Source organism: Oculina patagonica, chromosome 7 (assembly GCF_052425735.1).
Source record: "Oculina patagonica isolate OP01 chromosome 7, crgOcupat, whole genome shotgun sequence".
Classification (NCBI taxonomy): Eukaryota; Metazoa; Cnidaria; class Anthozoa; order Scleractinia; family Oculinidae; genus Oculina; species Oculina patagonica.
In genome coordinates, this window is record NC_135764.1 from 28,640,380 (window position 1) to 28,653,468 (window position 13,089).

At 40.4% G+C, this 13,089-nt stretch overlaps 1 protein-coding gene across 1 annotated transcript in view; it reads left to right on the top strand.

Annotated features, from left to right (window-relative positions):
* The window catches only part of LOC144660581 (uncharacterized), a 162,358-nt gene that overhangs the window by 63,534 nt on the left and 85,735 nt on the right, over nt 1-13,089 (top strand). The window contains exon 4 of the mRNA XM_078521234.1: nt 12,593-12,973. Coding sequence (XP_078377360.1) covers nt 12,593-12,973 — 381 coding nt within the window. The remainder of the gene's footprint in view (nt 1-12,592; nt 12,974-13,089) is intronic.

Genomic DNA, 13,089 nt, shown 5'->3' on the forward strand with positions numbered 1-13,089 from the left:
AGGGTTACAGGCTTACAGGCTTACAGGGTTACGGGCTTGCAGAGTTACAGGCTTACAGAGTTACAGGGTTACAGAGTTACAGGCTTACAGGCTTACAGGCTTAACGAGTTACAGGCTTACAGGCTTACAGGCTTACAGGCTTACAGGCTTACAGGCTTACAGGCTTACAGGCTTACAGAATTACAGGCTTACAGGCTTTCAGGCTTACAGGCTTACAGGCTTACAGGCTTACTGAGTTACAGGCTTACAGGATTACTGAGTTACAGGCTTACAGGCTTACAGGCTTACAGGCTTACAGGCTTTCACGCTTTCAGGCTTACAGGCTTACAGAGTTACAGGCTTACAGGCTTACAGGCCTAACGAGTTACAGGCTTACTGAGTTACAGGCTTACAGGCTCACAGAGTTACAGGCTTACAGGCTTACAGGCTAACAGGCTTTCAGGCTTACAGGCTTACAGAGTTACAGGCTTACAAGCTTACAGGCTTAACGAGTTACAGGCTTACTGAGTTACAGGCTTACAGGCTCACAGAGTTACAGGCTTACAGGCTTACAGGCTAACAGGCTTTCAGGCTTACAGGCTTACAGAGTTACAGGCTTACAGGCTTACAGGCTTACAGGCTTACAGGCTTTCAGGCTTACAGGCTTACAGGCTTACAGGCTTACAGGATTACAGGATTACAGGCTTACAGAGTTACAGAGTTACAAGGTTACAGGCCTACATGATGATAAAGTTTCAGGCTTACAGGCTTACAGGTTTCGGATCAATTTGAAAACGATACACTTTTAACATGGTATGTTAATTTTAATCGAAGAATTAAGAATTCAAAGCTGGAAAACAGGCTTGCAGGGTTACAAGCTTTCAGTGTTACAGGCTTACAAAGTTACAGAGTTACAGGCTTGCAGAGTTACAGACTTGCAGAGTTACAGGGTTACAGGGTTAGAGATTTACAGGCTTACAGGGTTACAGGCTTACAAAGTTACAGAGTTACAGGCTTGCAGAGTTACAGGCTTACAGGCTTACAGAGTTACAGGCTTACAGGGTTACAGGCTTACAGGGTTACGGGCTTGCAGAGTTACAGGCTTACAGAGTTACAGGCTTGCAGGGTTACAGAGTTACAGGCTTACAGGCTTACAGGCTTAACGAGTTACAGGCTTACTGAGTTACAGGCTTACAGGCTCACAGAGTTACAGGCTTACAGGCTTACAGGCTTACAGGCTTACAGGCTTTCAGGCTTACAGGCTTACAGGCTTACAGGCTTACAGGCTTACAGGCTTACAGGCTTTCAGGCTTACAGGCTTACAGAGTTACAGGCTTACATGCTTACTGAGTTACGGGCTTACAGGCTTACAGGCTTACTGAGTTACAGGCTTACAGGCTTACAGAGTTACAGGCTTACAGGCTTACAGGCTTACAGGATTACAGAGTTACAGGCTTACAGAGTTACAGAGTTACAAGGTTACAGGCCTACAGGATGATAAAGTTTCAGGCTTACAGGCTTACAGGTTCCGGATCAATTTAAAAAAAGATACACTTTTAACATGGTATGTTAATTTTAATCGAAGAATTAAGAATTCAAAGCTGGAAAAATCTCATTATTTTTATGCACATAATTATTTGTTTATGTCTGCCTTGTTTCAACAAACGATGCCTGGCCGGCTGACAAAAAGGCTTGAAAATTAACCAAAAGCCAGCCTCCCCCTGAGGTTCCCTGGTTAGACCAGGGTCTATGTAGAGTGCCTAGTCAACCCCGGTGACAGTCAAGCTGCCACATATACACAGGGCTACAGCTGGCTGACAAACACAAGACAATCATCATTAAAATACCATGACCTTGCTGTGACTGGCTAAGTCTGGTGAAAATGACACAAAAAACTCCACTATGCTCACCCCACTAGCAAGCCAGCAATTCAACCACTGACCCTGGGCTCCTTAGGGCTACTAGCTCTACCACTCAGCTACCCGGCACAACCTTCCAAGACATTGCCCCCCTCAATTTTTTTTCTCGCGGGACTGGCTTGAAGGCCTTCTAGCACGGTTCGCGGAGTCCACCTTTTGACAAATCAGTGTAGATGTATGCATCAAAAATAGTAGAACAATTCAGAGTTAATTCGAGCATTGGCTAAAGCAGTTTTCATTTCTAGTCTTTTTTCGCACCCTTTTTGTACCAAAATCTAGACAAAATGTCAAAGGCTCACTTTCCCACACTCAGGAAAGTAGGGCAGAGGACACGGCAGTATAAAGGAAGACGACGGAAAGTTTTGTCATTGCAGTGGAATTTTAAATATTGCGATTTCTTTGCAGAATGCATGTTGTGATTTGATTTTCTTCTTCGAGCTTAATTTTATTTTTAAAAACCATTTTCCTGAAACAGAAACTACATTCAGAAGTGAGCATGATTTCAGAAAGCTCACCCAGGGCTGCATCCAACAAGTGCGTAAATACCGTGCAAAGCCCTTTTTTGTTTCTTTTCTTTTTTATTGTTTAAAAATTCCGTGTTTTAGAATATTCCGTCATTCCGCCATTCCTTCCTGCCGTTCCATCATTCCTGCAAGTAGGGTCACCCTACATATGAGTTCTTTCGTTAGATTCAACAATGTCCAGTAAAATTTTAGAATTTTTTTAAACTACACTAAGCACCCGTTTGTTCATGCTAGTTCTGCCATATAAAATAAACGGCATGCAATGCATGCAGAAGCGATGACGTTTCACAAAGAGTCTAACATAATTGAGGACACAAAAAAGACTGTTATCCAATTGCAGTGTAATTTTTAAACCAAAGAAGCAATATTAGCGATTGTCTCAATAGCATAGTTAGGATATGATGGAATTCAAATTAATACAGAATTAATAGTAGTTATAAATTCACAGGCCAAGGATGCAAAGTTAATAATACATTTCTTCGTAGATTTGCTCAATTGAACAACAGTAAATTGCGTTATATTGTAGTGTGTGACTTCCTATAAACGACATACGATATGTGGGAGCTAGCTTTTAAGCTGCGAGAAAGGTCAAATGGTCTCTTGCCCACCGCGGCCCTTATTATTATAAGAGTTAGAAATTTCTGTCTACTAATTCTAATAGATCCCATCATATGTTATTAGTCTCTTTCGTTTATACATTGTGTTCCATTCTAACTGCACGGGAGTATTTTGCTTTTGTGTTCTACGCGACGATTTCTTGTTATCAAGTTAAAGTTGATTTCTGTTCGACCGAAACAGACAAAAAGATCGGGTCGGTCTCGCGACGACAATAAGCAATTTCCTGACGTCATCGCTTAAAAATCAGTCTAGAAATTTTATTAGGGCACTTTTACTTTAACCTGATGGAAGAGATTTGCGTCCTGGTAACTATCAAGTGGTCAGATTTGTTATGTTACGAAGATTGATGCTGAAGCAACTTACCATTCAAATTCGTAAGCTCATCTTCCAGGGACGCAAGCTTTTTGTCCTTAGTGTCTTGTTTCTCTTTAAAGTCCTTTATCGAAAGTAGGCGGGGCAGTAGAAGAAAGTGGGCGGGGCAGAGACACGAAAATCCGAGTCTATTCCGCATCTCGGTGATTTTCGTAGTACCTTAATTTCATAAATTTGGACGCCATTTTGACCTTAATCCTTCCGATATTTTCCTTGTTTCTGTAACTAGTTCTTTAGCCTACAGAACAGGCGTTTATTTTGCGGGTTGCGCGAGGCGCGACAGTGCGAGGGCGAAGCACAAAGCAAAAATGAATTTTACGTTAGCTAAAACTGCCTTTTTTTACCTTTTCCTATCAAAAGGTAAAAGATTTAAATGCTTACCAAGGGGGAAGAGGATCGCTGGCTTTTGTATACATAACGCTCTCTTCTTTAGTAGATATTAGTAGTTCAATATTAGTACTGTTGTAACCTGGAGGGTATATTGACGCTCAGACCGAACGAAAAAAAAAAGAGATTTAGGCTCTCGACCTGAACACGTCTTCTAGTTAGTTTCAAAGAAATATGATGTTACACATACAAGGCTATTCAACGTTATTTGTAAAGTTGGTTTATTGTGTAATTTGTCCTTGCCTAATGAAAACTGAGATCATAATAAGTATGGATAATCAAATGATGATGATTGAAATTAGTAAATAATTTCACGCGCGTTTTGTCAAAATTCTAATAATTTCCCGAGCTTTTAGGCGAGGTAAATTTATAAGAATTTTGACAAAACGCGTGTGAACAAATTTCCTGAGTATACCACTTGATTGCATTTTAATATCATAAATGACAAATTATGATATCGATCGGGTATCGTGAACTCCAACCTTTAAAAAGTTGAAAGCATACATTTTGGCTAAAGTTGGCAAGTTTTTTTTCCTCGAAGAAAACCCCTTAGAATATTTTTTGCTGTTAATAAAAAATGTTAATAAAAACTGTCAAAAATTATTCACATTATGGCTATAGTTCATATTGAATGAACTCAAAACGGCGCCCAGGTTAAAAACGCCCAGGTTGAAAACGCTCAAAAATACGCTAGATGCCATTTATGTAATTTCATTGGCTTTACATGTAACCCTGTAAGCCTGTAACTTAACCCCGTAAGCCTGTAACCTGTAAGGTAAGGTAAGGTAAAGTCTTTATTTAACGAGGGTAGCACTAAAATAGCATAAAAACACTAACAAACCAGTGGCCCTCAATAATTATTTACAATAAAATATAAAAATACTCAGAACAATACGAATATTAAAACTATGGATAAACTAAAACTATGAAATATTAGGAATAAAAATACAAGAAATACGAGATAAAATATTAAAAAGGTAAAAAGAGTAAAAGTGTAACTAAATTACAGAATAAAATGATTTAAAAACTGCTGTTCTTTAAAAATTCTCTTCCAAAGAGAGTTCCTAAAAGCTTTAATTGTTGACAATTTTCGCATAGATAGGGGTAGGCTGTTCCATTCTTTACAAGCAGTCACGGTAAAAGTTCTGCCACCTTCAGTTAATCGTTTTATAACTAGATGAACAATATTAAAATTGGCATATCTTGTATTTCGTGAATGAGTCTCGCTAGTAAGCTTAAGTAAGCTTTTCAGATAGGTGGGTACATGCCCCTGTAAACGCTTGTATATAATGCAGCACTTACTTAGTTTAGCCTGTTCGGTAAATGGTATCCAGTTAAGTCTATTAAACAGTTTGACAGAGTTCGCTTGGCGATCGGCATCTAGAATTACTCTTGCAGCCCTCTTCTGCAGTTTTAGAACGCGTGTGAGGGTATGTTTGTCACAGCTGGTCCAAACCACGCTCACGTAATCTGTAATCGGTCTAATCATGGTGTTATAGTAAAGTAGTCTATGTTTTAAAGGTAAGCAGCATTTGATCCTCTTTAAAATTCCTATCCGCTGCGACAGTTTTATACATATTTTGTCCACATGAGGGATAAATGTTAGTTCATGGTCGATCTCTAGACCCAAAAGCTTTGCACATTGGACATTTTCAAGTTGCTTTCCATTAACAGCAATAGCAAGGTCCTGGCTAATTCTGGTTGAAAGTCGCTTACCAGTGACGGTAAGCACTTTTGTCTTGCTCTCATTAAGAGGAAGTTTATTTGCTGTTGCCCATTGGTCGACTTCAGAAATCGCTGTAGTCAGTGAGCTTTGTAAGAAATCAACGGAACCATAGTTAGCGGTGGAGGTTACTGTTGTGTCGTCTGCATATAAGTCAATCTGAGCAGAGCTCACATGTAGCGGAAGATCATTAATGAAAGCGATGAAAAGCAAGGGACCCAGAATTGAGCCCTGAGGTACACCATGACGAACACAAGCAGTAGGGGATTCTTTGTTACCCATAGATACCAACTGAAGCCTTTCATTTAGATATGATCGAAACCAATTTATTGATTTGTCGTCAAGCCCATAAGCTTGAAGTTTTTGCAATAAAATCGAGTGATCGACCATATCAAAGGCCTTGCAGTAATCAATTAGAATCATACCACTCACGCGATCATTGTCAAGGTTGAATAGCAGTTCATCGATAATTCCAATAAGCCTGTAAGCCTGTAAGCCCGTAAGCCTGTAACCTGTAAGCCTGTAACCTGTAAGCCTGTAACCTGTAAGCCTGTAACCTGTAAGCCTGTAACCTGTAAGCCTGTAGGCCCGTAAGCCTGTAACCTGTAAGCCTGTAACCTGTAAGCCTGTAACCTGTAAGCCTGTAACCTGTAAGCCTGTAACCTGTAAGCCTGTAACCTGTAAGCCTGTAAGCCCGTAAGCCTGTAACCTGTAAGCCTGTAACCTGTAAGCCTGTAACCTGTAAGCCTGTAACCTGTAAGCCTGTAAGCCCGTAAGCCTGTAACCTGTAAGCCTGTAACCTGTAAGCCTGTAACCTGTAAGCCTGTAACCTGTAAGCCTGTAACCTGTAAGCCTGTAAGCCTGTAAGCCTGTAAGCCCGTGAGCCTGTAACCTGTAAGCCTGTAACCTGTAAGCCTGTAACCCGTAAGCCTGTAAGCCTGTAAGCCCGTAAGCCTGTAACCTGTAAGCCTGTAAGCCCGTAAGCCCGTAAGCCTGTAACCTGTAAGCCTGTAACCTGTAAGCCTGTAACCTGTAAGCCTGTAACCTGTAAGCCTGTAAGCCCGTAAGCCTGTAACCTGTAAGCCTGTAAGCCCGTAGGCCTGTAACCTGTAAGCCTGTAACCTGTAAGCCTGTAAGTCCGTAAGCCCGTTAACCCGTAAGCCTGTAAGCCTGTAAGCCTGAAAGCCTGTAACCTGTAAGCCTGTAAGCCCGTACGCCTGTAACCTGTAAGCCTGTAAGCCCGTAAGCCTGTAAGCCTGTAAGCCTGTAACCTGTAAGCCCGTTAACCCGTAAGCCTGAAAGCCTGTAACCTGTAAGCCTGTAAGCCCGTACGCCTGTAACCTGTAAGCCTGTAAGCCCGTAAGCCTGTAACCTGTAAGCCTGTAAGCCCGTAAGCCTGTAAGCCTGTAAGCCTGTAAGCCTGAAAGCCTGTAACCTGTAAGCCTGTAAGCCTGTAAGCCTGTAACCTGTAAGCCTGTAAGCCCGTACGTCTGTAACCTGTAAGCCTGTAAGCCCGTAAGCCTGTAAGCCTGTAAGCCTGAAAGCCTGTAACCTGTAAGCCTGTAAGCCCGTACGCCTGTAACCTGTAAGCCCGTAAACCCGTAAGCCCGTAAATCCGTAAGCCCATAAGCCTGTGAGCCCATAAGCCCGTAAGCCCGTAAGCCCGTAAATCCATAAGCCCGTAAGCCCGTAAGCCTGTAAGCTCGCAAGCCCGTAAGCCCGTAAATCTGTAGGCCCGTAAGCCTGTAAGCCTGTAAGCCTGCAACCCTGTTAGCCTACAATCCTGGGTGGAGGTTAGAGTGATAGTGGAAGAAGAAGGGGAAGGGGCAGAAAAGGAGGCGGTTAGATCGAGTGAAACGGGAGGTAAAGGACGGATGATGTGGGGGCTAGAATAAGATTTCAAATAAAGGATTATTTCAGGCGGGGCGGAAATAGAAAATGGGCAAGGAGAAATTGGTTACTATGGCAACAGACGGATCCTTAACCTATCCTCAGGCAAGAAGCTACAAATTGACTATTTTCCATCACGCAATGTCTGCACAGGTGATAACTAAATCGTGTAAGCCTGTAAGCCAGCTTACAGCAAAGCTTACACAGAAATTGAAAACGTAAATCGTGCCTCATTTGTGAAATTGTAATCGATCAGTTATGGTGTTGGGATCGAGCTTGATGCTGTTAAAATAATGAAATCAATAAAATATTCAATTGCATTTCATGCAATGGAAACGAATTTGTGGTCATAACTCGCGCATGTGTAATTTCGTGACCGAGATAGTATATCGCACATTCTTGTCCCCAGAGCCCACGATCCTTCCAGACCAGAAGAATCGTGGACTCTGGGGACGAGAATGGTACATTGCACCAATTTCATTATTTATAACTATTGTATATTTATTTTTATTTTGAATTTTATTAACAAGATTTGTGCTTTTAAAAGTATATTTCGTAAAGATTCTTTGGATGCAAGGCGCGATGAGCATAAACCGGCTTCACCCGGAAAATATGGAACTGGTGCCTTCTTTTCATTATTTGTACGTCAATGTCGACAAGGTAGTTGAAACAGTGTACATTCCGGTTGGCATTATTACATTGAGTGGAAATCAATGGGATGTCAACACTGAACACTCTTATCAAGATCATTCTGACAAAAGTTGAACTAAATCATATGCGGGTGAGCTGAATATTTTGCATATTAACCGTTCTCACCGTTATCAGAAGTCCGTCATTTTATAGACTTGTGTTATTTTTAATTATTTTTTACCCGTTTTTTTTATTTTTTTTTCAGTTTTACCCCAGCGTATGTTAGGTTTTCTCCAGCAGTTTCCATGTGCTCCATCGCCTGTCTTTGTGTTAATTTAATTTCGTTCGTCTTACCAAAGGCGTGGTAATTATACAATATAAGGCCTAGTTCAGATGCCGTGCCGATTTAAATTGCAATTAGGTTCGACTGTAGCACGGCAGAAGCACGACTCTGATTCAGACGTCGTGCAAGAGTCGTACCAAATTCAGGAGTACTGAGGCTACGTAACAATCAGACAGCAGTCATCCAACAAAAATCAAGGCGCCGTTTTCCAAATTGCATTACTTTTAAAATCATCACAAGACTCAAGAAAAAGACGCAAAACAAAGCAACAGAACAAAAACTTGTCCTTTTGCAAATACGGCGACTAGTTTCCGAAAACTTGCTTACCGTATTTTATATTTAGCCCCGCTAGCTTCTTCTTCGCCCTGTTCCCTGTCATTAGTGCCATCTTCTTCGTTGAACGAAACGTCCTCGACGTGCTTTTTAGCAGAGAAAATTTCTAATTCCTTTGGCTGGCCGCCATGTCTTTTGCGGCCTGGCAAGAATAAAATTCTATGCGCATACTTACCCTTAACCTCGTCCTCAGGGTCTTCTCCGCTTTCAAAATGGCGACTGAAAACGAAGAAGACCCTGGGGACGAGGTTGTGCGCATACTCCGTAAAGGAGAATTATTCTCTGGTCTCCTCGAAACTCCTCACGACGTTTGAACCGCTGCCGTCCTAGAGTCGTGTAGCACGGCATGGCGTGTCGAACTAAATTGCTTTGCCAAACTCAATTCAAAAGTTTGATGCAGACGGCGTGCTTCTGCCGTGCTTTTGTCGAACTTAAATTCTGAATTTAGTTCGACACGGCAGAAGCACGACGTCTGAACTAGGCCTAACTTCGCTAAACGCGAGATACCATAGATACAAATTTCCTTATTCATTAACCTCACTGTCTCTGCTGCTGTTATATTACCTGGCGTGTTTATCAACTTAACTGATTCCTATCACAATAAACGAAAACTAAAGAAAATATATTCTTCTCATTCCGCCGCGCGTTCGTGAAGATCGAAAAACAAATCCTCTTTATCGACTGCTATGAGATAGCGGGATCAGTCTATTTTAGTGTGAGTTTGAGAACTTGGCGCGGCATCAAGTCCATATCATGACATACAATAACCTTAGCTAGGTGATGTTTGTTAAGTTCTCATTACCTGCCGTCCTGACAATGCTACGATACCATAACGAGAATTCAGATTTTGATTACTTCTATTGAAATAAAAACCTGGTTAGCAACTGGTTAATCTAATTTGCAAAATCAACCAAAAAAAAAGGTGAAATTAGCCCGTTTACACGACACACACAAAAAAATTGGTACGGACCTATCATAAAATCGGTCTGGACCTGATTATTTTTGTACGTAGAGAAACAAGTGTTGGCGGAGCCATAGGCGTCTAGGGCCCCGTAATACTTGACTGTTAATGATTGAGTCCGAATTGACTTTTTGACTGGTCCGTATTTAAATTTTTCTGTCGTGTATACGGCCTTTAAAAGATCATATCTTTCCGACCCTCTCATCAACAGAAAACTCTGAGTCCGCGGACCCGTCGAAAATTGGTCCGGAATTGACCACTTTTGCAGAGAAACAGTACAGTCAGATCAAAACGGGCCGTTTTGATTTGACTGTTTCCGCCTGTGGCCCCACGGAAACTTAACTGTTTCTCTAAAAATCTCTCATAAATTATTTTTTAAGTATATTGTGCAACACTTGTCGACTTGATTGTTCAGTTATTTTTTTAACTATGTACTACGTTTTTTTTTATTTAATGTATTACCCGCGGTCAACGTTACTGGCTCATGAAGCGGGCGCAGTAATGTTCCGTCGCTTCCATTTGTGCCAGAATTTGTCGTACTATCGTTCGTTCTTATTCTTCTCGTGACTGTTTGTTTTACTCGCCTAGGCGAAGTAAGGACTCCTTCTTAATCAGAGGGTATGAATCAAAATTAATGACTAAGTATTATATTTAGCTGTTATTTTTGTTATTATTTCAAACTAAGAGACTATCGTCTAAGAAAAAATTACAACTAGTTCTTTACGCAGACACGTTTGCGTTAAATTTCAATAAATATTAGTTTTGTTGCCTGCCTCAATACACATAATGTCAAAAACATCTATAGATATTCAGTCTGGTTGCATGAGTTGAGATTATTTGTTTGCATTTCAAAATAAACTTTCCTTCTAGTGTCATGTAGCATTGATTATTCTGTTACCCGTCACTAAAGAAGAGACATCACAGAACTTTTTTGCGGCGACATGCATGTTCCAATCTACGGAATATTTGCGCTTTGTATCTAAAACCGCTATCTATAATAATCAGATCGGCTTTAACATTGCCCTGCGTAAAAGCGTTATCGACATTTAAGCGTTATGAATTAAAGTTGGCTTAAATCTCAGATTGATTAAAGTTAAACTCTTATTATTTGTGACTATATAATTATAATTATAACAACAGATTTATAATCAGTGGTAAACTGGTTAAGTTTGGAGTCATAATTATCTTGCAAAAAGCTGGGAAGCGAATACCCCCCGCGCGCACGTCTATAAAGGCTCCTGAAATAGAGATTTCACTGAGAGTATAAAACATGCAACAAGCTGGGAGGCAAAAAATTTCCTCCTACCCCCGCTCAGTCTGTAGAGCTCTATGGTCGCGCCATAAATGATTAACACTAAAAGAAAATTGTCACAATGTTTGAAGTCTTGTATTCTTATTTCTAACTGTTAGGTCACCTAAGTCCCTAAGAGATTGTTTAATTAGTTTCTAAAATATTTGGATTAGGCAGCTCGAGAAAAAACCGGTAATCATGAATTAATTAATCTGATACACGTAGACTTAAAACTACTTCCAAGCTAAAGTCCTTTGCATAGTCGACAATTTTTTCGCAATTTATTTACGCGAGAATATATTTTCAACAAACGCCTTTGGAGTACGTAACAACCTGTCCGTATTAGCATGGCTGTTTCCCACTGGTTGCCTATATTCATCGTGGGATTCTCAATATTGATGTTACGGAATATTTGTCAAGGTGAGATGGTTAAGCTTTGATCCTCAATTTTCGAACATTGTTTGAGCGTCTAATATTCCTCTTCGTAGTTTCCTATAAAATCACTACATAAACGCGAACAATTACATTTGTTATTTTGCACACTCAACTATGCTCAATTTTGTGCTGATCTTGTTTGTTTTTTTCGTTTTTATTATTTTCTCAGAAAAAAAAAACTCAATACTTCAGGAAATACTCAAATACTTTAGGAAATCAGTAATAATGGATTAGTTATGATTCAACAGGGGGTGGAAATAATCTATATATTTGTACAAGCCTATTGGAATTCGCTTTCTCTTGCATCACTTTTTAATGATATTTGCTGTTGTTCTTGAAGACATTTCCCAGAATCGAAGAAACTGATTAAACTGAACTCAGTGAAATAATTCTTTCATATAGAGATCTAATTAAATAAAGGACTGGGAAATCTTGCCGCTTGAAAATTTGTTCGAAAACATTGCGCCATAAACTAACAACTAAGTATTAAGAGCGTATATCCCCCACTTCGTACACCAACTCTTTTTTTTACAAGAACCTTTAATAGCAACGTCGGGGCTGACATATCCCAAAAACGTACCCAAGGCTTAAATTTGAGCGAGAACGAACTTTAATTTTTCGTATAATTTGTTGTATGTACTAAATGAAACAGTCTTTATTCAAATCCAACTTGGAACGATACATATCAGTTAAGAGTTTTTCAATTTTTTGTTATTATTATTACTTTTTTAAATAGGAACATCTTAAAAAATTTTAAGCTCATGATCAAATCTAAAAAAATAAAACTTTCTGCCTTGGCCAAAAATGTGACGTTCTTATAAAGAAAAGTGTGTTTACAAACTTTATGTACTCAAAGAGGAAAGCCTGTGTTTCTTTGCATTTAAAACAGCATCTGCCTTGGCGGGGAAGCGATTCAGTAAACGTTTCTCCATTTACCAGTCGGGGGAATAAGTGTCGGCTTTGGCAAATCTTCGTTGAAGCACTCGAAGAATTCCCGAATATTTCATCCAATCAAAAACTAGCGCGAGCGCTCACGAGTACTCCGAAAGCAATCGCGCGTACAAATACGCCATGTTGCTTAGCAACTTCTGGGACGAGAACCGCGGGTTCAGTCACTTCTCAGAGAAGTGATGTCGCCATCAACTGGCACTTGTTCCCCCAACTGTTACGATCATAAATTGTTTTAGGTGTATGTCCAGACAACTGGATTAATATGCAAGGCTCCTGCTACAAGTTCTCGTCGGGGACCTTGAACTGGAATGCAGCAAAATCTGCCTGTGAAAAACTTGGATCCCAGCTGGTGTCGATAAATTCACAAGCTGAACAGCAAGCGCTTGCCTCCAAGATAACATACAACCAGCGGACATGGATTGGTTTCTACAGGAATCCTAAAGACAAGTCTCGCTGGCTGTGGGTTGACGGATCACCAGTATCTTACACTCACTGGTATAAAGGAGAGCCTAACGGTCTTCACGAGGAGTGTGCAGAAATTTATCCTAAGGGACATGGATGGAAATGGAACGATCAGTCATGCGGCGATTCCTTGCGGTACATTTGTGAAACCAAAGGTAGGTCAGAAATTCTGCTGTTACATGAACAAAAATAGATTGCTCGCGGCTTTTTTTTTGCTTTTTGCCTTCTTTTCACGTTTAAAAGCGTAAGATTCGCTTTTTTTTTTTCTGGT